Source organism: Solanum stenotomum, chromosome 9 (genome assembly GCF_019186545.1).
Source record: "Solanum stenotomum isolate F172 chromosome 9, ASM1918654v1, whole genome shotgun sequence".
Taxonomy (NCBI): domain Eukaryota; kingdom Viridiplantae; phylum Streptophyta; class Magnoliopsida; order Solanales; family Solanaceae; genus Solanum; species Solanum stenotomum.
The window spans coordinates 46,068,322-46,095,985 of NC_064290.1; the positions used below are offsets into that span (position 1 = coordinate 46,068,322).

At 31.6% G+C, this 27,664-nt stretch overlaps 2 protein-coding genes and 1 long non-coding RNA gene across 3 annotated transcripts; all 3 read left to right on the top strand.

Moving 5' to 3' along the window:
* The first annotated feature begins 441 nt into the window (after window positions 1–441).
* LOC125877580 (uncharacterized) lies at window positions 442–1,916 on the top strand. The gene is made up of 3 exons (XM_049558833.1): window positions 442–747; window positions 809–853; window positions 1,701–1,916. The coding sequence occupies exons 1-3, from the start codon at window positions 442–444 to the stop codon at window positions 1,914–1,916; spliced, it is 567 nt and encodes a 188-aa protein (XP_049414790.1).
* A 12,479-nt stretch (window positions 1,917–14,395) lies between these two features.
* On the top strand, window positions 14,396–14,862 carry LOC125877930 (uncharacterized). The gene is made up of 3 exons (XR_007447646.1): window positions 14,396–14,484; window positions 14,586–14,664; window positions 14,740–14,862. It is a non-coding gene; the product is annotated as an uncharacterized LOC125877930 (long non-coding RNA).
* Window positions 14,863–22,725: 7,863 nt separating this feature from the next.
* LOC125877927 (defensin-like protein 1) lies at window positions 22,726–23,961 on the top strand. Its single transcript, XM_049559220.1, has 2 exons — window positions 22,726–22,810; window positions 23,609–23,961. The coding sequence occupies exons 1-2, from the start codon at window positions 22,753–22,755 to the stop codon at window positions 23,779–23,781; spliced, it is 231 nt and encodes a 76-aa protein (XP_049415177.1). The 5' UTR covers window positions 22,726–22,752; the 3' UTR covers window positions 23,782–23,961.
* Window positions 23,962–27,664: the final 3,703 nt, after the last annotated feature.

Here is a 27,664-nt window from a genome sequence, read left to right on the forward strand (position 1 = left end):
ATTACAGAAGGTTATTGACGAATACAATAAAATCGCTCTAGAAAAGAAAGATTGGCGAAGCAAGTCAGGTTGAAGTCGACTTACTAACAGAAGAATTAGAGGAAGTCAAAATGCAGTTGAACAAAATTAGAAAATCTCCAAGTCCTAGTTTTGCCCGATCTAACAGAACTACGCTCTCTAGAAGAAACTCTTCTAATCGTAGCTCCAATATATCAAATAGATCTAATTCTAACTCTTATTCTCTTGAAATTTCCACCAAAATTACTTGTTTTACTTGCGGTGATCTTGGTCACAAATCTTTTAATTGTAAATATTCTTCTGGAAAGTGGATTTGGAGACAAAAAGTTACTAATCATCAAGGACCCAAAAATACTTGGGTACCTAAAAGAAACTAATTTTATTGTTTTGCAGGAGTAATCTAAGAAAACCTACAAAAAGGGAATGCGGGTACTTGATAGTGGATGCTCCAGGCATATGTGCGGAAAGAAAGAAAACTTCAAAACCATCAAAAAGATCGATGGAGGATTTGTAAGATTTGGGGACAATGTTAAAGGAGAAGTAACAAGAGTTGGAACTATTACTCTAAGCTCATCATGTGATTTGGTTGAAGTATATCTCGTTGAAGGACTCAAGCACAATCTTCTTAGCATCAGTCAACTATGTGATGCTGGATTTCAAGTTACCTTCAACACATCAAGCTGCATTATCAATCATTCTGAGAAAAAGCTCACTATCGTTGGAGATCGAGTAAATAATATATATATTTTAAATAATGTTGTTTTTCCTACTCTTTCTTGTCTTACTGCAGTCACAAGTGATCCTTGGCTATGGCATCGAAAACTTGGACACACAAGTATGCACGCTCTTGAGAAACGACTTGAATTAGTCATCGGCTTACCAAAACTAAAATTCGATAAAGATCACATTTGTGACACATGCCAATTGGGTAAGCAGACTCGTTCATCGTTTAAAGTAAAATACATTGTAAGTACATCTAAACCACTTAAGCTTCTTCATATGGATTTGTTTGGTCCTACTCGAACAACAAGTATTGGAGGTAAAATACATGCTTTTGTAATTGTTGATGACTTCTCAAGGTTTACATGTATAATTTTTCTCTCTCACAAAAATGAAGCTTTTGCTAATTTTGAAGTATTTTGTAGAAAAGTTCAAAGAGAAGCAGGTTATTTTATTACAACTATTCACAGTGATCATGGGGTGAATTTGAGAATAAGGCATTTGAAGAGTTCTGTGTTCAAAATGGGTTCACTCAAAACTTATTTTCACCTAGATCACCTCACCAAAACGGAGTAGTGGAAAGGAAAAATCGCTCTTTACAAGTTACATAAAAAACCATGCTACTCGATCGAAATCTCCTTGATCATTTTTGGGCAGAAGCTGTAAGCACTGCTTGTCACATTCTTAAAAGGTGTCTTATCAGACCTATAGTAAAGAAGACTCCATATGAACTATGGAGAGGTAAGAAACCAAACATCAGCTATTTCCATCCATTTGGATGCAAATGTTTCATCCACAATAACGGTAAGAACAATCTTGGTAAGTTCGATCCAAGAAGTGACGAAGGTATTTCTCTAGGTTATGCTCCCATTAGCAGGGCCTTTCGTGTTTTTAATAAAAGAACTTTAAGTGTTGAAGAATCTGTCCATGTGGTATTTGATGACACTAATCCAAGAATGTAGGAAAGTGAAGCAGGTGAGGATGAAATTAAATCATCCAAATCAGCAGAAGACATTTCTAAAATGTCCACTGAAAATATCACTGAAGAGCCGGCTACTGCAGAAGTAGAGTTGACTACTCCAGCTGACAAAATAAATGTACCCAGAGAATGGAGATTCTGGGAAAACCAGATGAGAAAATCCAAACTAGATCCTCTCTCAAGAAACAAGCTTCATTAGCTCTCATATCTCAAATGGAACCAAAACGAATAAATGAAGCAATGGAAGATGAATCTTGGATACAAGCAATGAAAGAAGAACTTGATCAATTCAAAAAGAATCAGGTATGGACTCTTACTGAAAGACCTAAGAACTATTATGTGATAGGAACAAAGTGGGTTTTTCGCAACAAATTGGATGAAAACGGAAAAATTATTCGAAATAAAGCCAGGTTAGTAGCTCAAGGTTACTCTAAGCAAGAAGGAGTCGGCTATGATGAAACCTTTGCCCCTGTAGCAAGGTTGGAATCTATTCGAATTCTTCTAGCATTTGCTTCTTTCAATCGCTTCAAATTTTTTCAAATGGACATTAAAAGCGCTTTTTTAAATGGATTCATTAAAGAAGAAGTTTTTGTTAAGCTGGTTTTGAAAATCCCTCATGTTCTGATTATGTTTTCAAATTATCAAAAGCTCTTTACGGTCTAAAACAAGCCCCAAAAGCTTGGTATGAAAGATTGAGCATTTTTTTGATAAAAAATAATTTTCTTAGAGGGAAAATTGATACAACCTTGTTTACAAAAAAATCTTATTCATGTATTCTTATTGTTCAAGTTTATGTTGATGATATTATATTTGGAAGCTCTAATATTTCTCTTTGTGAGGATTTTGCAAATCTTATGAAAGGAGAATTTGAAATGAGTCTTATGGGCAAGGTCTCATTCTTTCTTGGTCTTCAAATTAAGCAATCAGAAAAAGGAATTTTATAAATCAAGGAAAGTATGCAAAGAGTTGATAAAAAAATTTGGAATGGAAAAAGGCAAAGCATTTGGCACTCCCATGAGTCCCTCCACCTGCCTCGAATCCGATACAACATGAAAAGCATTTGACGAAAATTTTTATCGAGGAATGATTGGGTCTTTATTATAGCTCACTACAAGTCGACCCAACATTATGTTCAGTGTTTGCAAATGTGCACGATTCCAATCCGCTCCAAAGGAGTCACATCTCACCGCTGTGAAACGAATTATTTGATATCTCATTGGAACCTATAATATGGGGTTATGGTATCCTTTTTCTGAAAATTTTGATTTGATTGGATATTCAGATGCTGACTTTGCAGGTGATAAAATTGACAGAAAAAGCACCAGTGGAACATGCCAGTTTTTGGGAAAATCTCTTATTTCCTGGCATAGTAAGAAACATACCTATGTTGCCCTTTCAACTACTGAATCTGAATATCTAGCTGTCGGAAGTTGTGGCACTTAACTACTTTGGATGATGCATCAACTCCTGGACTATGATATATCCTTCGAGGGAGCACCCATTTTTTGTGATAATACTAGTGCTATTAGTTTATCTAAATATATTGTGCATCATTCCAGGGCTAAACATATAGACATCAAGCATCATTTTATTCGTGATAATGTTGAAAATGGTGATTTTGTGGTTGAATTTATCGATTCTGAAAATCAGTTAGCCGACATTTTTACAAAACCGTTGTTTGAGGAAAGATTTTGTTTCCTTTGAGAATGTCTTGGTATTACTGTACTTATTAATTAAGCTTACCGGTTTTCCTGTGTTGATTGTTATTGCTTCTGACACTCATACTTTCACAAGCATGAGGAATGTGTTGATCTTTCTGAAATATTTTCTTGGTGATTGTTAAGCCTGTTTTTTTTAAGAGAATCAGTTTGTAGAGATTTATCTTCATTTCTTTTGGACTATAATTTCGGAGTTTCTCGCCCCTTACTCTCTGCATGTATATTTGCTTTTGCCTATCGTATTTGTTGTTTTTGTTTGTTTTCCTTTTTGATTATGTCAAAGGGGGAGAAAATCTAGACACATCATATAGAAATGAGGAGTATATAGAAAGGGGGAGCACAAGGATGTCGGTCAATCTAAGGTACATCTAACAGGGAAGTTAAATTAAACTTGTATAAGTTATAGTTGTCATTATCAAAAGGGAGATTGTTAACTTATGATATTCTGATTAATAACAACTCGCAGAAATTAAAAAGGAATAATACGAGCAGCCTGGAAGTCATGACAACATTACGGAAAACAACACAATGCCAAAGATCAAGACCAAACAGAATCCTAGTCTGAACTTACGAAGCAAAACAGGAAAGGCAAGAGATCTCCAATCACGCAGAACAAACGGCTAAAGAAGGAAAAGAGATATTTGTAAATCAATCAGCCAAGACTTTTGGAAAAGATTAAAAATCAGCCAAGATTCAAGGAAGAGATTGAAGATTAGAAGATTAAAGATCAGCCAAAGATTCAAGGAAGATATTGAAGATCAACCAAGATTCAAGGAGATCATCTAACAAAGGAAGGAATTGATTTAATCATGCACATATCTAATATGGACATGATTCAGCAAATCAATTCAAATAAATCAAGGAATCATCTAAGGATCATTGATTTACAACTCCCTTGGGTTTCTGAAACAGAGTATCATCTTTCAAAGCTATTTAAACCTTTCTCAGTCTTAGATGTGAAGTACGCACTTCACTTGAACTTATATTGTAATCTTCTTTTATCTTTCATAAAATTTTGTACACACTTGAGTGAACAATTGAAAAGAAAAGAGAAAGAAAGATCTGAGTGTAGGTTATACATGTAGATGTTGTGTCGAAGAAGAAGATCTAATTTGCATATCAGACGGGGCTCTTAACTGTAACATTCTGTAACACCCAAGTTCTCAACAAGCTCTTAAGGAAACCCTTGTAACCCAAGGGGACTGGACTAGGCACCACATTGGTGATCCGAACCAGTATAAAAACACTTTGTGTTATTTACTTACTGCAAGTTATTATTACTGTTTATCTATTCTACTAACGTGCAGGTGAATCGACTGGCCATTACAGGAAGTCAACTAAAGGAAATTTTAATTCACCCCTCCCCCCCCTTCTTGACTTTCAAAAACTACTAATTATAGAAATTTAAATATATAGGGTGCAATAAATAGGATGTAAATATGAATTGCCAAAATTAGAATGATATGATTATTTATGGCGCCACAAACTGATCATTACGGCGTTTTCAGACCGCCGTGATATATAATTGTTTTTTTTTACAATTACGACGGTTGTAAACCGCCGCTCTATACAACAAAAAATGCCGCTTTAACAAAGGGATATTGCGACGATTTTATATATATATATATATATATATATATATATAGTACGACGGTTTCTACATTTGTGACAGACGAGATTACGACATTTTCGTAAAACATCGTTACAGTGCATTGTGACGGTTTGAAACCGTCGTATTACCTATAAAAAACCGTCGTAATAACCCCAGTTTTTTTGTAGAGACTTGGTGAATAAATCAGACATATAGTCACCTGAACGAATTTATTGCACGTTGATATCACCATTCTTTTGGAGTTCATGTCTTTAGCAAAATATGTTTTGAAATTTTGTCTCCTTTTGTGAATCCTCCCTATAATTGTGTTATGCATGTTGCATTATCTTCATATAAAATTGTGAATATTTTATCATATTTTTCTCGAATGAGGTGTATATTGACTTCAGTCACGCACATTCTTAACTTGCTTCATGATTTGGCAAGTTTCTCTATTCAACTTCTTTCGACAAATAATTTATTGTCTCTTGAAAACTCTTCAAGATTTCCAATTCAAGTCATTAACTTGCATAACAATACGAAAGATTCTTGCATAATTTAATCGATATGAGGATTATAAACAAGTTTTTAAAAAAACTTGCATATGATTCATGCATTTTAAATTCATAGGATATTTTCAAATCAATTTTATTAAGTGACAATATTCAATACTAAATGCATGACATCTTCTAGTGTATGAACTGCAAGTCAAATATGCTTTACGCTTACAAAGATGTATCATTTCACTTGATAAATATTTCTACATCATCATGCTTTGATAGACCATCAAATTTAGATCCTTATAATTTTTTAAAATATTGCATTATATTGTATTACATATATTGTCAACCATATAACATTTGTGTCAGCTCGCAATGCGATATAACTTATTGAGATCTCATCACTTCCATTATTTTTCTTAAGTACCTAAAACTCTCATGAGGTTTCATGGAAGTGTTATGTCATAGCCTCTTCAAAAGTACATTATCTCTTTATAATGATCATTTGATTTTTCCTTCAATGATTATTGAATTGGAACGGATTGGTTTGCCATGCTTCATGCATATCGTAGGCTATGTCCTTAAGGGACATTCAGTAGGAGCATCTACAGTTAAATATGAAACCAATTTTGGGTCAGCAAATGCTCCTAACATTTGAATTGAATTATCTTTTAAAAGAGGATCGTATTGATAATAATTCAAAGGCTCAAGTCATATGGACCTCCTAAAGTTGTCCGCATGTTTCACTTAGACACCTCAATCTAGGCTTGTACCTATTGAACACTTAAATCTTAACAAATTTATACTTAATTGACACAAAATGATAGTCAATAAAAATAGAAATATGTGTGTATTTCAAATGCACATACATAGCAAATGAACCAAAGAAGCGATGATATGTGGCGATTGGATTGAATTTTTTTAAAATCCTATTTAAATAATAAAAAAGGCAATTTTAAGAAAACAAAAAATTGTTTTTGAATTAACCCACCCTACCGGCCACTCACCCTTCTTCTTCTTCTCCGTTGATAAACTAAATTCAACATTGGTAATGGTTGGATACTCTTATTGATAACGTGTTATCAAGCTTATATAAAATAATAAGGCAATAAAGTAGCTTTAGAGAGAAGAGAGAAGTTATTTTATTTCTCTTGAAGGATATTTCAGAATTGATGGATTGGGATTGACTTATTCTTTACAATGAGGAAAATCTTGTTGGTTTTTAAAAGGTGTGAATGGAAAATGAAGAGTTGTGATTTTTATGAAGAGTATGAAAGGTTGTGACCTTTCTGAAAGATTGTGACTTTTCCAAAGGGTTGTGGCATTTCCGGTAAGGTACAATAAGCACTATTTCACACTACCCTTTGTTGTCTATAAATAGAGGGATTTCCTCTCATTTAAATAAATAAATAAATTCTGGACTTCTTCTACTACTACTAAATCTAGTATTCTAAGTGTACTTTACTGCCGTTGAGTGGTTCGCCAACACCGTGGTTTTTGGTACCGATACACATGTGAGTAAGATCATTCTACCCTGGGAGGATAATTTCCATTAACCTCGAGTACTTGAGGGGAATAATTTCCTTAAGGGGACACCGTGCATTCACTGAGATCGATTTTCTTCTTTGAGAAAAATATTTTGTATATTGTTTCTAATTTGTTTGTAATTCAGTTTCTTCTACTGGTTTTAATTTTCTAGTTTTGAAGATACACTTTAAACTTTGTTGTTTCTTACCAAGTATCTTAGGAATACATGATAGACAACAAATCTCTCATTATTTATAGGGGAAAATTGACTTCCCTATGTTGGGTTCCTAACTTTTCTACAAAAAAAAAAAGATCTACATAATAGACATTCACTATAATACAAAATATATTTATAACACTATTGGTTTTATTATTAATTATAAAATAATAATCATGTAGAAATACTGTAAGCACTAAGAATTTTCATTTCTTTAATTAGGTGATATAAATAGATTTGGCTAAGAAGCTTGAATAGTGGAATCTTTTCACTATAAATAGCTACTATCTCCTTAAGTATAATTCACAAAAAAAGCAGATAAAGCATTAGAATTTACTAAATCCATCATATCATGAACAACAAAGCCATTTTAGCTTTCCTGGTTTGCTTCCTCCTCAGTGCAACTAATGGTGAGCTAGTTTAATAATCTTCTTTCATTTATAGTCTATCCCAAAAGAAGAAAAAAAACAATTTTTAGTAACATTTAAATTTTAAATTTTTCATGTTATCCTTAGTGAGAATATTTATAATAAGGTGTTAACTTGAGGCTTATAAACTGATCAAATGAATTTTAGGTTTTCTATTCCTTTCCTTTCGTTATCCTTTTAATTTGATGGTAATATCCTTTAAGGGCTTTCTATCACATAAATTGAAACGAAAAAAACATTGTGTGATTAAGGAGAAGGCTCAGCTCATCACCTTTAGATATTTGTTTTATACGTAACGAGTACGAATGCAAAAGACATTGTGTGATTAAGGAGAAGGCTTTCACTGGAGCTTGTGAGGGTTTTTTCCCTAGGTGCACCTGCTCTTTCTAGTGCTAAATAAAACCAAATGTTTCAATAAGGGTCTCCAATTTACTAAAATTGGATAAGTACCCCTAATTGTATTGTCTTGTTATCATCAATAAACTTATAATATCAATATACATAAAGTTATTGTGTGTAATAAAGAAAGGAAAACATTGCATAATAGCTTTACATGTATTTCACTTGCGCTATGCCCTTTGATGTTCAAATTATCATTCTTTTTGGGGATACGGACTATGGGGAGAATTGGCAAAACCGCCACTCTTAAAATTTATTTGAACATTTAGACATAAGTCTTGAAATATTAATCCTTTAGATACTAATAATGACATCATTAATTATTCTTCAAAATATACAAGACCAACACTTTTGATCCCCACTCATCCAACAAATGTGGAATATTCTTACATATTTTTTGGTAAGTAAGCGTTTTATTACCAAAGAGAAGTTTACAACTCAAAAAAAGAAAAAAAAGAACTATTCTGACTAGATCGAACCCAACTAATAACCTTTCATCTCCTAACCATCTATCGACTACTTTAGGTTGGATAGTAGTTCAATATCGTCAAATATTTTGTTAATTTCACTTTGAGACAGCCTCTGAAATATACATCTTGAATTATTCTCTTCACAAGGTCCAATATTTCTCTTCTTTTGCCTTGAAAAACAATTTGGTTCGTCTCTTGCCACATATAATAGATGCAGCATGTTGAGGCCATTCTATAAATTGTTGTTGCAGCACTATTCCCATTATGATGATTCACTGCCAATGTAAGTTCTTCTTCCCATTTTTTTGCTTGTCGTCTCTGTCCTAGCCATTGTAGTAGCTTGTTCCACACTGATGTTGAAACAGAGCACTGAAAGAAAAGGTGTGAGATAGACTCATTCTCTGATTCACACAAAGGGCATACTGAAATAACACTCATTCCCAGTGAATCATCCTATCCTTCGTGTACAACCTTCCATGAGCAACCAACATCATAATGAACAACCATTTTGGGGCAGAAGGGGTATTGCAAACTAACTTCTTCCATCTTACTTTTGGAAACACCCCTTGCACCAATTGGTAGATCTTTTTTACAAAGAAATATTGCAATCTTTGGAATTGATCTTTTGTGTGACCAGCAGCTTCCACGTACTCCGTAGCTTTGAAAATTTTCTTGATAAGTCAAGATGCTTGTTTTGTATTGGCCTCCCATAGAGTTCCGCCCTTTACATAATACATGTGAACCAATTTAACCCATACCATATCCTTTTTATGGCTAAGATTCCACAAGAGTTTGCAAAAAGCAGCCTTGTTCCAAGCAGAAATATTGAGAAAGTTCACTCCGCCTGCAGTCTTAGGCATACAAAGTTTGTCCCAGGCTAACAAAGCTTTCTTTGAAACCTCCACTCCTCCTGTCCAAAGGAAAGTTCTGCAAATTGAAAAAAAATTCTTAGGAAGCAAAAAGATTTGAGACCAATACACTTGAATGGAGAAAAGAACACTTTTCAGAAGTTGTACTCTCCCAGCATAAGAAAGAAATATTCTTACATTTTTCATTTACTAAAAAAGCAAATTCAATATAGAAAAGTTCTGCGAGAAGAAACCCAAAATGCTCCTTTTTTTTTGCAGTTGATTTAGTCGATTTCAGTGATATTATATATTTCACATCCTACTCATTATTTCCATTTTTACCCCATTTTCTTTTAAATAGCTTCAAAAAAAGAAAAATCCCATCATTTTAGAAGCTTGAGAAGTCTTCCAAATCACTCCATGACTTGTTTGTAGATAAACTTAGGGAAAGTTGTGGCTTAAGCAATCAAAGTCTGTGCCGGATTGATTCCTCGTGGCGGTACTTTCATTTTACATTTTTAAGAGAGCTCTTAATTAATTTCTAAATCATAATTAATAAAAAAAAATTATATTTGAAATAGTTCAAAACTAATATTATCTATTAACTAATTTTAAATTAAAGACCTATAAGAAAAAAATATAATAGTTTACTAGACAATTGATTGTGTTGTTTGTTTTACTTTTGTTAACCTCCAAATGCATGTTGAGATGTAATAGTGCTGATGTTATTGCTCACCGCTTGAGTAATGTCATTGTAACGAATCATACAAATGTAATTGAAATTGTGATAGTAAGATAGAATAAAATAGGGTAGTCAAAAAGATTAAAATTATACTCCCTCCGTTTTTAAAAGAATAAACTCATTTTTTTTTATTCTGTTTCAAAAAGAATGACCTATTTCCTTTTTTGGCAACACATTAACTTTAGTTTTCCACATGCCTTGTTTAAGACCACAAAATTAAAAGACATTTTGATACATTTGACATAATTTTAATGTAGAACCACAAGATTAAAAAATCTCCTTTCTTTTTTTAAACTTCGTTCCAAATCAAACTAGAACGTTCTTTTTAAAACGGAGAAAGCACCATAAAAAATCATACATAGATACACAAATACACACCTAAATTTATCCCCCCTCCATAGATACTTTTTGCGAGGTACCGATTAACACTGTAAAGCAGACAAAGCGCAACACTACGTTAACAATACAGAATTTATATATTCAATGTAATAACACATCCACAAACAATTGTCAATCATAAATAAAAATATCTTTATATATTGTGCATTTAACCCGCAGCCACAAATGATTACCAACTATATTATATTGGGCGTGTGTGTTTCTCTCTATGCGCGCATTTAGCTTGCAAAGATCTTTCAACGTTGGGCCCGTGATGGCATAGGTCATCGCTGCCTAGTACTATCATAAAAGAAAGTAAAGTAAATATGAATTTGTTTTTAAACTGCTTCCCATGATCATTGATATGAAGGAGTTATATGGTTATTAGATAATAAGAAAAAGAATTAGTAACGATGCGCCATACCAATTCGGTTATTACATATAAAATGAGATTTTGATGCTATAATTGTGGGGTGTGCAAACAAAAGTCCCGCATTGATAAGGGAAAAGATCGAAAAGCTAATATAAGGTATAAAATCTCTTAAATAATTTTGTGACAATTTTGAAAAGGGGAACTCACATATAGCCACTCAAAAATAGCCCAATTACTCTCCATAGCTATAGTTTGATAATTACAATTTGTAGCTACATGTTATAGGAAGGAGAGAGGCGAGCGAGACTGGGAGAGAGAGGAGAGAGGCGAGCGAGACTGGGAGAGAGAGGAGAGAGGCGAGAGAGAGGGGGCAATGAGTGGGAGAAAGGTGAATTGTATATGTATATAGGTTAGATAATTGTATATTATACATATGTATTTGTATATATGGCAAGCGAGATTGGGAGAGGGAGGAGAGAGGCGAGCGGGAGAGGGCAGAGAGTGGGAGAGAGGTGAATTGTATATGTATATAGGTTAGATAATTGTATATTATACATATGCATTTGTATATATGGCAAGCGAGATTGGGAGAGGGAGGAGAGAGGCAAGCGAGATTGGGAGAGGGAGGAGAGAGGCGAGCGAGAGAGGGCAGATAGTGGGAGAGGGAGGAGAGAGGCAAGCGAGAGAGGGCAGATAGTGGGAGAGAGGTGAATTGTATATGTATATAGGTTAGATAATTGTATATAATACATATGTATTTGTATATTCTGGCGAATTATACATATACAAACATGGCTAATTATACAAACTCGAAGTCTGCCCACGTAATTAATGTATAATGTTAGTCGTGAGTGGTAATTATAGAAAACTATAGCTATGATGAGTAATTAAGTAGTATAAGTTTGCTTAACCGCGTAATTTTCTCTTATACCATGTGAACTTAGCCCAAAACGGATAATATATACCATATTAAAAATATTTTTGGGTTAATATGGCTCAACAATTACAATAAATTTAATTATATAAAACAATAAATTTTAGTAACATTATAAACAAATAACCAAACATGTTGCAGAATTAACTTCTTATATTTCCCTTAAACAACAAAGTTTTAGGTTGGTAGTTAAGAAAAACTCTTTTTCACTTTTAAAAAAATTTGGTTGACAGTTAATTGGGGGAAATTAACAAATAATTACATTTACGACTGCTAAGTAAATCATGGTTGCATAATTATTTGAAATTTTCCCATGTTTTTATATGGGGGAGATTATGTGGATATAAATACTCTCACACTTAACAACTTTGTAAGATTAATAATCTATTCTCAAACCGTCACTTCAATAAAAAAATTAAACTATCTTTAAGAGGAATAGAAAGGGGTGTGTAATAGATGATGATTCTGCTGGAGACAACGAGAATTCAATCATAACACATGATCAATTATCACAATGCCTACTAGGAGGCAACCCCTTAGGTTCTTGAAATAATTTGTCGCATTTCTGAAATCAATTTGCATATGCGCTTGGGCACATAGCTCACAGATTGCTAATGATGCATTACTAAATGGGAAGGATATATTCGAGAGAGGAGGGATGTATCCCAGAGGAGATATTTGTAATTTTTTTAAATGGTAAATTTTTTAGAAATTATGATAAAACAAGATATGTATTTATGTGATTTTTCCTTCTTATTTACATAATAATTAGACAAAAGTCATAGAAAATATACACTGACTATACAATATAGTTTGTCAAAGTCATAGAAAGTATATAGTAACTATACAATATAGCTTACCTATATATGAACTATACATTGACTATACATTATGATACACTCGAAAAGTTGAATATAGTTTAACTATATACGAAGTATATACTATCTATATATGAAGTATACATTGATTATACATGAAGTCTACACTGCCAAATTCAATCTCTATCAATTCAAAATCACCTTCAAACAATCCTAAAATTTAGATATAAAATCTTCCTGATAGTTCGAGTCGTTTTGATATCCACATGCTCTTTGTTTGACTTAAACAAAATTGGAAAAACCATGCTCATTGTGTATATATTTATTATATTTAAGATTGAAAATAGATTGAATTGCAATTCATCTATATAAATATGAATTAGATAAAATATATATATGACTTAAACATCTATTGATATGCAGTTGTGTTTGTTGGTACAATGGCGGCATGTGCTCGTGAAAATTGCTTTGGATCTCTTCCGGTGTGAGTGTGTTGTTTTACTGTGTAAACGCATTCAACTTTGTAGACTTCACTGAATATTTTGTATATGTAGTAGATGTGAATCAAACTATGTTGTAGCCAATCCTCCCCCTTTATCCCTTCTTGGTGTTACTCTTAAATATGGACTCTATAACTTATCACTATTCAAAATCTTTCTCCCTTTTGCTTCAAGGCTCTTGAATTCTGTATAAATGCATTTTCTCTGCTCTATTACCTGATTTGCTATGTAGTCTGCAAGTTGATTTCCTTCTCTCATGATGTGCTGAAAAGAGTGTTGCTTATTGACCAGTATTGCCTTGATTTCCTCCACCATGTCTCTGATGATCCATGGTGTATCCCACTGTCCTCCTTGCACTTTACACATTAGCATAGAATCTAATTGTAATTTGAATACTTGCAGTGTTTACTTGCTTCTAGAATTGCTCTAGCTTCCGCCACAGTATTCGTAGTATTTTCTATATTAGCCCCTTCTGCAATCAAATCCCCTTTCTCATTTCTCAAACAGTAGGCATAAAAGGTTAGCCCTGGATTCCCTCTGGATGCTCCATCAGTGTTTTATTTTGATCACCCTTCTAGGGGAAATTCCCAATTGATCTGGATGACCTTCAGTCTTGGGTAGTAATCTTCCAGTTCCTTTAAAATTTTCGGCCAGTTACTCGAACAAATCATTTTAGGCCTTCTGACCTTAATCAACATATATACATTTCTGGTAACATTTAGAATGATTCTTTCGAGTGAGGTATCCTTCTCTTCATGCTTCTTGTTCATTTATTCTTTTCCACAATTCCCAAATAATAAAGCTTGGTATAACTCTATAATATGGTTTCAAGTCTGGTTTGACATTTGCTTCCCACCATAACATTATCACCTCCCTCAGCTACAATCCTATTATGGATAAACATGCAAAAGAGCAAAAATAGGACCAAGTCATGTTAGCAATGTCCGATCTAAGAAACACACGAGTTAGTGTTTCTTGATTCGGGTTTTCACAGCACCAGCATCTCGATGGACCTTCAACTCCCATCTTCTCACTCTATCATCCACTGGCACCTTAAATATCCACAATCTCCACATCATAAAAGCCATTTTGAAAGGGATCCCTTTTGTCCAGATCCACTTATGGATTCTATTAGGTTCCTCCTTATGTCTAATATATTCCCTTTGCAAACTCACATACGCCTTTACCATATATAGATGCTCCATTGCTTTCAGGAAGAGACAATTTCTTCTCACTTTATAGAAAGACTTTGGAGAAGTTGAAGGAGCGGAACTCCAAATTAAAATAGAAACGGCTGCAGAATTTCCTGTAATCCTTGCAAGAAGTATAAGAATATCTCCTTATCAGGATATGATTGTATTAAAAAAAATTCATTAAATATTTATACTCAAAAGACAACATTATATAAACATTGTCCTTATACAGGTTTATCGCTTCAGAGTAGATTCAATTCAACGATTCACATAAACCCTACTAATCCACAGGCATTGGAGCTCATCAACTGGTATGAATTTTTTATTATAATATATTACTTGCACTTGAACAACATATTAAATACTTTATTTTGGTGTACGAATAGGAAAAAAAGAAACAAAGACATGCTTCAAGCTTTGCATTGGAGAACTTCTCTGGGTCATCGACGTCTCTCACAATGGCTCCAGCTCAACAATAATTTATCACTATTGAAGAAATTTCATTTGAAACAATTGTAAGTTTTACAACTATTATAAATATATCTTACCGGAAGCTTTTACAAATATAAATATTGTCCTACATGTGTATTTCATTGTCCTGGACAGAATGAAATTTTCCACGTAGAGGCAGAAATAAAAAATTTCAGATGAACTGCAGAAGTTTTGTGTGCTCGAGTGTTCAGGATGTAAGTAGAAAAAGCGCACAAAAGAAAAGAAAGTGTTTGAATGCACAACGTGCCATCAACAGACAACATTAGTGCCTAGGTATTATATTTGAGACAACTTGGTTACCCTTTATTTAAATGCATTTTTATAGTTGTTTTTACTTTATTACTGAATTTATAATACAGAGTCTCTGAATTTTTTTGAGAATTAAAAGTTATCTGGTAGCGTTTTCGTTGTTGGAAAAAGATAGAATGACATGTGCCATCTGATACTCTTGATTCATCAGTTGACTAAACTCTTTAAGCAATTTGAAGTTATCTGTTGAGGTTAGAAGCCAAATGTTCAACTTGCTAAGTTGAGGAAATTCTTTTAGTTGTTTGAAGTTATCTGTTGAGGTTACAATCCAAATGTTCAATTTCGACTCCTATTGGGGCTTTTGCTTTGTCTTTACAAGTTTTGTTTTTTACAACAGAACAACTCCAGTGGCATCATAACTTTTAGGCAAATTTAAGAAATGACTTTCCCATTTTCAGAAGCAACTCCTCCCCATTAACCATGTCCAAGACATGATGTCAGAACTCTTTCGAGTTAAACTACGAAAGTCATCTTGGAGAAGCTCTAATGTCACGCCCACAACTCTATCTGTACTGTCTTGCACATTAAGAAAATCATCTTTCCACCAATAGGTACTGAGAGAAACATAAAAAAGGTCAAGCTCTAAGCACATGTGAGCTAGCATTGGAACCATCTAATGTTCTACCAGAATCTTCAACCTCGGGGTTGAAAATTGAACCATCCACGCCAGCAAATCCACTATAAAAGGTCAGTCTACTTAAAAACCTACAATTGAGCTTAGATGAGGCTTTTAAATACATGCTTGAGATATAAAGTAAGCTTGAGATATAATGTGACTTATTATATTCTCTGTTCATACATATTTACCCTCTGTATTGTCTGCTATTGCAGGAAGTATCTTCCTTACTTTTGTACTTTTTGGTGACTGCAAAGGAAATTTTTTGAAATTATCATCCGCTACAACTATGCTCAATAGGGAAGACCCATCATAGGGAACTAACAAAGATGTTTTTCAGTTTTTATGTCACTTGCTTTAACCCAGGTTGGTAGTTTGAACTCTTTGATAATTCTGAAGACCTAACCAAGAGATATTATTGTATTTCTTTTCTCTCTGCTTTCTCTGATTGTTCCATTTCTTCTCAAATTTATAATATTTTTAGTGTTGAAGCGGTTTCTATTCTTTTGTAAAGGCAGTAAGTCCATTGTGTGATGTTCTCTTATATCCTGATGTGTGATTCTGTAATAATTCACTTTGCCTGTGTGTTGCTTCATATTAAGTCCTTTTCGACCATTTTTTTTTTGATATGCAATTATTGCTTTTGTTGAAAGAATATTTGTCTACCAATTATTCGAGAGTTTCACTATTTGCTTAAGATTACTGGTTTTTCGTCAATTTATATTTGGTGGATTTATGATGAGCATCTCCTTCGATCAATTATCTGGCATGGTCCATTTCTCTTTTTAAAATTGATTTATTAACAACCTACAAAGCAAGAGCATGTTGTGTGGTTGCTATATTTTCTCTGTGATCTTCTCCAATCTTTAGCTAGATTAGATTCTATACGCATTAATTCTGACTTTTTGCCTCATTTGCTTATTGCAATATTGGGATGTCTAACTTGGAAAAAAGTGATATTTCGGAACTTCTCTAGCACTGTGAACTCATTGACTCATACATCTTCTTACATACTTGATTGGATCAACTATTTCAGCAGAATCAATAACTATCGTTTTCCGATATTCATTTTCTACACTTTCATTGTTGTTGTTTGTGGGCTTAACAAATTTTTCTTCTTTTCAAATCTCAATTTCAGTTCTTAGCCGCAGATGCTTTCCATTTTGATATTCATTGGGTTTTTATTACCTATTATATATTAGTCTTTGTTATTAATTATTGATCTAGACATCTTTGTTATTAAATATTTGATTTAAAAGTATCAAGTGTACATATAGTCGCTATGACGATTTTTATTTAGGAGGCATTCAACCAACCTCATGAATTTATGTTGAGTCGAAACTAAGTAACTTTGTTCTATCTAAATCTTCTTATATTATCATAAAGATATAAAGTTGCAATCTGCTCAAATAGAGATGTTTTTACACTGAACATAAACTAACCATGATTATTTTTAGTATATGACCTTTTCAATAATTTGCAAGAACAACAGTTTGTAATTTCAAGTACCTATCCGCCTCCGGAAGATGTCATTTTTGGAATGCAGAAGATTGGCTATCAAGCATGAATTTTTACTCAACTTTTGAAGTATGAAAAGCAATAGTAGTTGTTTTTATGGCGTATAGCGTCTATTGCAAACAATGCTAGCAGACGATTCAACTTGAAAACATACTTTGATGTACATACTGTTAATATATATATATAATACTATGCTATTATTAAAAGACCGTTTTATAAGTGGTTTGAAATGTTGTAGTTTGGTAAACATGTTCATTGAAGCTTCAATCTGAGTTATTTTGCAAGCATGGGTTGTTAATGACTTTCCATTGGTTAGGATTGTGTTGATCTTCGCTTATTTAGAAATGCCTCTTTGAAAACGTTGTGAAAAGAGAATCAAGTTAGGAAGTTATAGTTGAGTTGATACAAATTTCAATACTTTCGTCTTCGCATTCTGCAGGTTTTTATTGATCTTCTTTTTGTTTCTTTCGTAGACAGCTAGCTAACTATGAACACTTTGTATCAATTTTCATCTTTTATCGAACCCACCCAGCAATACCATTTTAAGAGCTAATTTAACAGTGATAGCACTAGAAATTATCACAAATACATACGTTAACATCTCTTTTTAGTCTTAGCTATCAAAGATTTTCTCTTCTTATCATGAACTTTTTATTTTTGTATTTGCCCTATTTTGTTAACTGATTTGTTCAAATGTTTTATGAAAATCTGAGAAACTAATCTAACAAATTTATTCAGGAATATTCGTGGAGAGACACCTATTTACTCAGATTGCAGTTACTATTTTAGTTGGTCATTGTTTCTGTTGTGAAAAAAATTATTTCAAGTGTGCCAACTTTCAATGAAACACAACAACAACCAATTTTGAGCTATTGAGTTGAGAGTTCTACAGAGTTATATGTTTCGGCGCACATTAAAAAGAACGAAAATTTACAATACCAAATTTTGATTACATGTTTCAACGCACATTAAAAAGAACAAACATTTACGATACCAAATTTTGAATTATAATTTACTCTTTCTATTACTGTCAATGACATATTGGGCCCGTGCTTCACCGTCTAGTATATATATAAAGGAGAAACATAGAGAAGGTGATGTGGCACCTCTCTATGACCTCCATTCATATTTATCTATTTCTCCTTTTTCTTTGACCATTTTTTCCTTCATTATTTATTTATTTTATTTTTAATATCTTGAAAAGTTTTCACATTCAATTACTCAATTTTTCACCTATCATCACTATAATACATATTTACCTACCACTATAATATATATTTAATATCTTTAATAAAATAAGAAATAGCTACTAATAACACACATATCTTCAACTTACACTCTTAATAATATTCATAACTCCTTTTTTTAATCTTCATAACCCCCAAAATCTATATATATTGTGGCTGTTGCACTACTTCTATCCGTTGGTGTCATTGCATGCCTTATTAACTCTCATTTAGAGTGTCTTTTAGTGTCTTAGGTTACATTTCTCTCATAATTGTGCAACAATTGCTTTGGCACGTTAACTCTCATTTAGAGAATCATAATTGTGCAGCAATTGTTTTTCCACCTTAATGGCATTATATGCTTTTCTTTATCCATCCATCTTATGTAACATTTAGACTATTCATTTACCTTATTAACTTTTTCATATTATTTTTATATATTGTAAGGTAGACTTTCTCACCTATAAATAGTGATAGTCTTTCATTATTTTATGTACAAGAAAATATAAGTGCATAAAAATTGGTCAAAAAGAGAGTTCTTATTAGTAGTTAAAGAAATGTGTTATTTTTGTAAGTTGTGGACTCAATTCTTGTCAAAAATTTGAAAGAAATATGTTCTTTTGTAGAGTTTTGGACTCAACTCTTGTCCAAAATTTGTTGACTTATACATTGTGAATAAGTTGTTGTATCTTGGAGGAGACAAGCTAAGAAGATTATGTTGGATCCCTGAACTTTTTTTATTGCAATAGACTTGAATCACCTTAAAGGAAGCGAGATATTCACGACTCAACCTGAAGAGATTTTATTTTCTTCATTTTAATTTGCAATTGTAATTTGTAATTTGTAATTTCACCAATACAATAATTAAACATTCACACCTACCTTGAATTAAAACTAATAAAGTCTAGAAACCATTTTTTACCCTTTGCATTATTTCTTGCCCAGAAACATAGAATTTTTTCCTTGTATGTTTTCTTCATCTCCTTCTAATTTTTACTTATATTTCTTGCTCAGATACATAGAATTTTGTCCTTATATGTTTTCTTCATCTCCTTATGATTTTTACTTATCTTTTCTTTGTATTATTAGGACTATAATCTTATTTTGAATTTGAGCAGTTACTTATATAGTTATTAGTTTACTTATGGCAATTATCAATGCTTTATGTTGTTTTGCTATGTAAAAACCAGATTTTTATTGAAAAGTAATATAATGGAGCTAGGAAGGTAATGCTTTGTTGGTTGTCTATTTTTTTCCTTAGGATCAAAATTTACATTTTTTAAAATTTTTTTTATCACACACATCAAATTAAATGTTAACTTACTTGTGACGATTATCAATGTTTCATGTTGTTGATATTACATATATTATTAGGGTAGTGAATGTTTATTGAGAAGTAGCATGGCGCTATGGAAGTAACGTTTTTTGATTTAATATGTTTTTTTCCATTAGTGTTGATTTAATATGTTTTTTTCCATTAGTAGTTGCAACTCTACCAATAAATATGCATAATGCATTTTGGTGAGAATTCAAAGGTTTAAATTTTTAAATTAAATTTAGTTATATTTTTTAAATCAAGTGAATGTGAGCCCCAATTTTTTTAGAAATGCTAGACAATATTCCTCCACTATATTGAAGAAAATAAGATAAATTTTGTTATATGTGATGAAAGAAAGTTGTCATGCAAGTGTGAAAGTTCAAGTCATTGGAAATAATATCTAAAATTTCTAATAATTTCTTTGTAGGGTCTTTTATAAGCTTTTTTAAAATATAGTTCTTATTAGTATTTAAAACATTAAATATGCTTACAGACATTGAATCATGATTTTTAGGTATTAAAAAATAAATTATGTATCTAATGATATTTTATGATTGCGCGAAGCGCGGCCTATTTCACTAGTTTTATATAATTTAAGGACATCTTAAACCTTTTCCAGTCTCCCTTTAATTTATTTCTCCCCCCGTCCCGCCCTCTTTTTTCCTTTCTCCTTTATAAAGTGCAAACACTTTTAAATATATGTGGCATAAACAATTCAAGATAGTCAAAGTCTACAGCTACATGCACCATTTTTTCTAGACTTTGATCACCAAATATATCAAAGATTTCCATGCTTTGTTTGCCACGCAAAAAAAATAAAAGACACACGATATGGTGTAGTGAATGAGGCTACTTCTCTCTTAATCAGAGATTTAGAGTTTGAGTCATAAATAGAAATTTTGATTTTGATAGGGAACTATTCCCTCCAAATAGACCCCTATACGGCATGAATTCAATTCAAAATAGATAAATTTTAATATGAATACTGAATATAAATAATAATAATAATAATAATAATAATAATAATAATAATAATAATAATAATAATAATATTAATAATATTAATAATAAAAAAAAAGACATACGACCCAACCAAATTTAAGTAAACGCCATTTAATTAACTTATCTTATTTTCTACTACCAATATGTTGTATTGGCTTAGCATTTATATGTGTCAACCTATAGTCATAATTAATCCACTTAAATGGGGATTTTATTAACATCTGTTTGGACATGATTTTTTTTCTTCCAAAATGGTGTTTGGTTAAATAATGAGCAAATTATTTTCATAAAAAAACAAAATTTAACTTTTAAATATCCTTTATAAACTTTTTACTTTTATTTGGTTGCAAATATCATATTTCTTATGTGCCTCCTAAAGCTTAGTTCCTAATTCCTATCCTATGTTAATGCGTACGTCTTCAAGTAATGTTCTATCTGTTATATATATGTCTAAATTTATAATATGTTGTATTGATTTAACACAAAGTTAAAGAATGAAAGATATCGAAAAACTTATAAAATTTCTAATCTAAAATAAATCACAAATATTTATGTAGTTATAAATCATCTAACTAAGATATACAAAAATTTAAAATTAATTAATTACTATATAAAAATATGTCTTTGATATAGAAACTAAAAGAAAGTCCAATAAATTGAAGTTGTCCCAGCCATAAAGATAATCAATGTCAAAGTAGTCAGCATTTGAGGCTGGTGCTATTTATGAAAGTCCCCACCTTTTTAATTATTAAAATAAAAAGAATATCACTTCATTTGTTTGTATTTTGTGGAGAGTGTTAATATTACTAAGAGATATTTTTCTCTTGATAATATTCATCATCACTTTATTCATAATTACCAATCATCATCATTGACAATATTTATCATCACCATTACAATTATTATCATTATTAACAATTATTATTGTCTTTATCATCAACCACTTCTGTCATCACAATCATTATTGTTGCTAACAACTAGTGTCATATGCACACTTACTTTCTCCATGATTATAATTATATCAATATATTGTTGCACCACCGTACCCTTGTCTCTGTAGCCACCGCCTACTTCCCTATCACTATCAACTACTATCATCACTACATGAGTCAATTCTTACTACGTACCAACAAATTTCACCATCAAAACTAGCACCGTTGTCATTTACTGCCACCATTGCTGCCATCTCCATCATTACTATATCAACAACTACCACCATTGTGGTCAATCCCTACTGCCAACCACTCCATCATCATAACTAGCATTGCCACCAACTACCACAAACACATCATTAACCATCACATATTCTTCAGCCGCCACCATCAATATTAACTACTAACATCAATCAACTTCACAATTATAACCATCAACACCATTACCATCACTAGGAAGCATAAATGTTTCATTTTTTAAAATCAAATAATAATTTTATTTTATTCATTTTTAATTAAATTATATATTATGTACATATTAATCAATTATGTATATTCAGATGTTAAAAACATTTAGTTCAATGTTCAAATTTAAAAACAATATCTTAATTAATTACATATTCAGACGTTTAAATCTTAATAAAAACAAACGAGGACTACATAGATCTTCTCGTCTTGTGATCCTTGATCCATTGATTAATTAAATTTAAACGTACGTCATATTCAGGATAATGATAATTATATTATTATAGATTTCCTGTTTGAACAAAATTTCTTCTTTTCATCCCTCGGTTGACATTTGTACATTTGACTATGTACCATCATGAATTAGTCAAAATTTGCACAAATAATATGTGGACAAAATTAGCCCCAAACATTCTTTGAATAGGTGGAAATCTTTCACTATAAATAGCTACTAATTCCTCTTCACTACAATTCATACTAAAAAGCTTTAAACATTAAATTTGCTAATTAAATCCATCATCATGAATACCAAAGTCATTCTAGCTCTCCTACTTTGCTTCCTCCTCGTTGCATCCAATGGTGAGCTATATATCTTACCTTCCTCTCCATAATTTGTTCTCATATTGTACACACTTTGGAAGTGTGTCGAAAAATTGTGTTAATTATTATAATATTTCAATTGCTTTAAGTTATATAAACTGACAGTGTAAAGAATTTTTATGATATTATATAGTATACTTATAACCAGTTATGACATATTATCACCTTGTTTTCTACTACAGATAGTAAATAAATTTTATTCTATAGTATAATTTTCTAGAAATTTATACACGGGGATTTAAATCTAACTAGCTAGATCATACCACACCTATGTTTTTATACACCTATTGAACGTCCTTCACCACTATACTAGCATTATGTTTTTATATGTCGATGAGATTCAAAAAGTTATTCATAAATAAATAAAAAAATTGTTTTGGTAGATTTGTGTACAATATATTATCTTTTTGATGGAGGGAATTCAATTGAACCTAGATCTTTCTCGTTGGACGAACGCATTCGATTCTAAAGGTATTTCTTATTCTTAAACTATTTTATTTAGCTCCACCCTGATTCATTGGTGGATTTAGGTCATTGGATGGGGTTCCTGAAAATTCAGTAACTTTTGCACGTATTCTATCCTTCAATAAAAAAATTCAGTAAATATATAAGAAAAATGACTTGGTATCCCACTAACAAAGTGTGTTGTTTAGTCCAGTGGTAAATATCTTTTCTATTTTTTAAAAATTTGAGATGAGTGAGACCCACAAACGTCAAATCTTGAATTCGCCTCAGTCCTCATTCTAAGTATAAAATGTTAATTCTTATATCACGCAGAGATGCAAGTTGGGGAGGCAAAAGTTTGTCAAAGGCGCAGCAAGACATGGTCAGGGCCATGTATTAACACAGGTAATTGCAGCCGTCAATGCAAGGAACAAGAGGATGCTCGTTTTGGAGCTTGTCACAGAAGTGGCTTTGGATTTGCTTGCTTTTGCTATTTCAAATGCTAAATTATTACTCAGAGTGTGTGCTATCAAATATGTGACAATGTTGTGTACTATTGTTTGAATAAGGACGTCCAATTTACTAAAATTGGATGTACCCATAGTTATGTTGGTGTGTCCAATTTACTTATTGTATCGTAATGTATGATATTGTATTGTATTGATGAATATTATGTTTGGATAGATAATATTATTCTCCATCTTCTCATAGTATCACGTGACATCAATAATTTAAAGAATAAACTTTCATAGTAGAAGTCTATAACAGAAAGTAGGGAATGGATAGAGCTAGCTATTATAGATACATAAAGGGCAAAGGGTAAAATATGATTAGTAAAAAACAAGAACAAGAAAAATGAGAGAAAGAATTAAGAGTGATGTGTGCCACACCAAATCGGTCTTGTATAAAATGAGATTTTTAATTATATAATTGTTCGGTGTGCAAATGAAAGTTCCACATTAATCAGTAGCGAAAAGATTGGAAAACTACATATAAGTGTATGATCTCTAAATGATAATGGCTTGAGCACCTCTCCTTCTTCTTGGACCTCATTGGACATTAATTGGGCTGACAATACACATTGGCCCAATTTTAATAACTTGAATGGATTTAATGTCCCTCAATTCCATTGGGCCTTTCATCATGACCTATTAGTGTAATGAGTAACTTTTAAAATGACTATAAGCTTAATAAGAGATTAATAGCTATAGTTTGCTCAATCACGATTTATAGCAACATTTTAATAGGAGGAGAGAAATGAGCGAGAGGCGAGATCAGAGAGAGTGAGACGATAAAGGCGAGAGAGAGATTGAATACATGTTGTATTCGTTGTATCAAGTTGTATCACGAATACAATTGATTTGTATTAATGAATACAACCTAAAGAGGCCTAAAACATAAATTGGCCCAGACCCTACACAAAAATGGGCTCCAACCATTGAGGCCAAATATTGAAATTAGTGAAAGAATGAAGTGTTTGATTAATTAGCTGATTAAATATGGTAAAAATTAGGCAAATGACGTAGTATAAGAAAGAAATTACTTCCTTTCCCTACTCTTTCATTAATTACCAAAAATCCCTTTTTTTAGTGTTTTCCGGATACATAATATAGCAGCGTGGATGCTTAATATAGCAGCGCGGATACTTTAATTAATAACGGGCGGATACTTAAATTATTAAGTTGTTAGCAACACAGATACTTAATTAACGGGCGGATGCATAATATAGCAGCGCGAATACTTTAATTAATAACGGGCGGATANTAACCAAATAAGAATTTAGTTGGTTAGTAATTCAACCTAACTTTCTATATGATGGATACTTTTAATTTGTGTTATTCTTTAAGCAATAGTTGACATCTTCAATCTTGTAAATAATATCCATGCCCAATATTTGACTTAAATGAACCTAGGAAAAATTCTCAAAAGTCATTAGAATCTCAAAATGCCACATTTTCATCCCTATTAATTTAAACTAGTGAATAGACAAGTATACTAGCTTTAGAAAATTTTAACTTCTACAATATTTAAAATGCATGCATTTTTTTTATTTTGCAATAATAAATATCTTCAGTCTTGTAAAGAATCCACATGCTCTTTGTTTGACTTAAACAAAATTGGAAAAATCATGCTCATTGCGTATATATTTATTATATTTAGGATTGAAAATAGATTGAATTAAAATTGATTGAATTGCAATTCATCTATATAAATATGAATAAAAAAATAAATTAAATAAAATATGAATTAGATAAAATATATATCTCCGTCCAGTATACAAACCATCTACTAGACTCACATATAGATATCTATAACTTACATATATTGTCTATATTTTTATGTATCAAAAGTAGACTAAAAATTATATTTATCCAACTAAATAAAAATAATCAAAATCATGAAAATGTAGATTAGATAAGCTGATAAATATGAATTGAAATTGTTAGCTCTAAGTGAAAAGGCCAAAGAGAATGCTTTCATATAAGGAAAGGTTCTCAAAGGCTATTACAATCTCAAAATGTCATATTTTCGTCCCTATTAATTTAATTTAAACTAGATATATAAAAGGACAAGTATACTAGGTATAGAGAGTTTTAACTTCTGCTATATTTAATATGAATGTATTTTTTTCAATCTTAAATAATCGTCATGCTCTTTGTTTGACTTAAATGAAATAAGGAAATATTTAAAGGTCATTAGAATCTCAAAATGTCATATTTTCGTCCCTATTAATTTAAACTAGATTAAAGGACAAGTATACTTGATATAGAGAGTTTTAATTTCTACTATATTTAATATACATGCATTTTTTATTTTGCATTGGTAAACATTTTCAGTCTTGTAAATAACCGCCATGCTCTATGTTTGACTAAAATGAAATAAGAAAAAGTTCTCAAAGGCCATTAAAATATCAAAATGTCATATTTTCGTCCCTATTAATTTTAACTAGATAAAAGGACAAATATACTAGGTATTGAGTGTTTTAACTTCTACGACATTTAATATGTATGCATCTTTTATTTTACTTTAGTGTAGACATCTTTAATCTTGTAAATAATTCCCACGCTCTTTGTTTGACTTAAATGAAATTATGAAACCTTCTCAAAGGCAATTAGAATCTCAAAATGAGATATTTCCGTTCCTATTAATTTAAACAAGATAAAAGAGACAAGTGTACTAACTTTAGAGAATTTTAACTTTTACTATATTTAATATGCATTCATCTGTTTTTATGCATGAATAAATATTTAAAAAAAAGTATATCGCGTATTAACTCTCTCTAATTTAAACTAGATTCAATTTAAAAATTTGAATCTTCACATTTTAAGAGTGTGCACCATCTTCTCAAAAGTTATAGTTGGTAGAGACTTAGTGAATAATTTAAATCAAACACATAGTCACTTGAACAAATTTGTTACACATTGATATCACCATTCTTTTGAAGTTCATGTCTTTAGCAAAATATATTTCATTCTGTCTCCTTTTGTGAATCATCCCTTCAATTGTATTACGTATGCTGCACTATCTTCATATAAAATTGTAAATATTTTATCATATTTTTCTCGAATGAGGTGTATCATTATATTGACTTCTGTCACAATTCTTTCAACAAATAATTTATTGCCTCTTGAAAACTCTTCGAGATTTCCAATTCAAGTCATCAACTTGCATAACAATACGAAAGATTCTTGATTAATCTAATCCATACGAGGATTATAAGCAATTTTTCTAAAAATTTGTATACGATTCATGCATTTTGAATTTATCGGATATTTTCGAACCAATTTTTCTAAAACTCTCAAGAGGTTTCATAAAGTGTTATGTCATAGGCTCTTGGATTGATTTGCCATGCTTCGTGCATATCGTAGGTTGTCCTTAAGGGACATTCAATAGGAGCATCTACAGTTAAATATAAAACTAATTTTGGGTCAGCAAATGCTCCTAATATTTAACTTGAATTATCTTTTGAATGAGGATCATATTGATAATAATTCAAAGGCTTAAATCATATGCGATCTCTTAAAATTGTCTGCATATTTAATTTAGGCACCTCAATCTAGATTTGTACCTATTGAACACTAAAACCTTAAATTTATACTTATTTGACACAAAATGATAGTCAATAAAAAGAGAAATATGTGTGTATTTCAAACATACATTACACATACATAACAGATGGACCAAAGAAGCGATAACACGTGGCGATTGAATTAGTTTTTAAAAAATTCTATTTAAATAATAAAAAAAGCAATTTTAAGAAAACAAAACATTATTTTTGAATTAACCTACCACCCCACCCCACCCTACTGGCCACCCACCGTTCTTCTTCTTCTCCTTCTCCGTCGATCACTGGTTTACGTTTACTAGTAATCCGTCGCCTCCATGATT

What these genes read in the sequence shown, in the direction of transcription:
- LOC125877580 (XM_049558833.1), top strand. Translation starts at nt 442, where the DNA reads ATGCGGGTACTTGATAGTGGATGCTCCAGGCATATGTGCGGAAAGAAA. An exon ending in TCACTATCGTTGGAGATCGA is followed by an intron (nt 748 to 808) that starts GTAAATAATATA and finishes GTCTTACTGCAG; the next exon opens with TCACAAGTGATCCTTGGCTA. An exon ending in TCGAAAACTTGGACACACAA is followed by an intron (nt 854 to 1,700) that starts GTATGCACGCTC and finishes CCAAGAATGTAG; the next exon opens with GAAAGTGAAGCAGGTGAGGA.
- LOC125877927 (XM_049559220.1), top strand. Translation starts at nt 22,753, where the DNA reads ATGAATACCAAAGTCATTCTAGCTCTCCTACTTTGCTTCCTCCTCGTT. An exon ending in CCTCCTCGTTGCATCCAATG is followed by an intron (nt 22,811 to 23,608) that starts GTGAGCTATATA and finishes TATATCACGCAG; the next exon opens with AGATGCAAGTTGGGGAGGCA.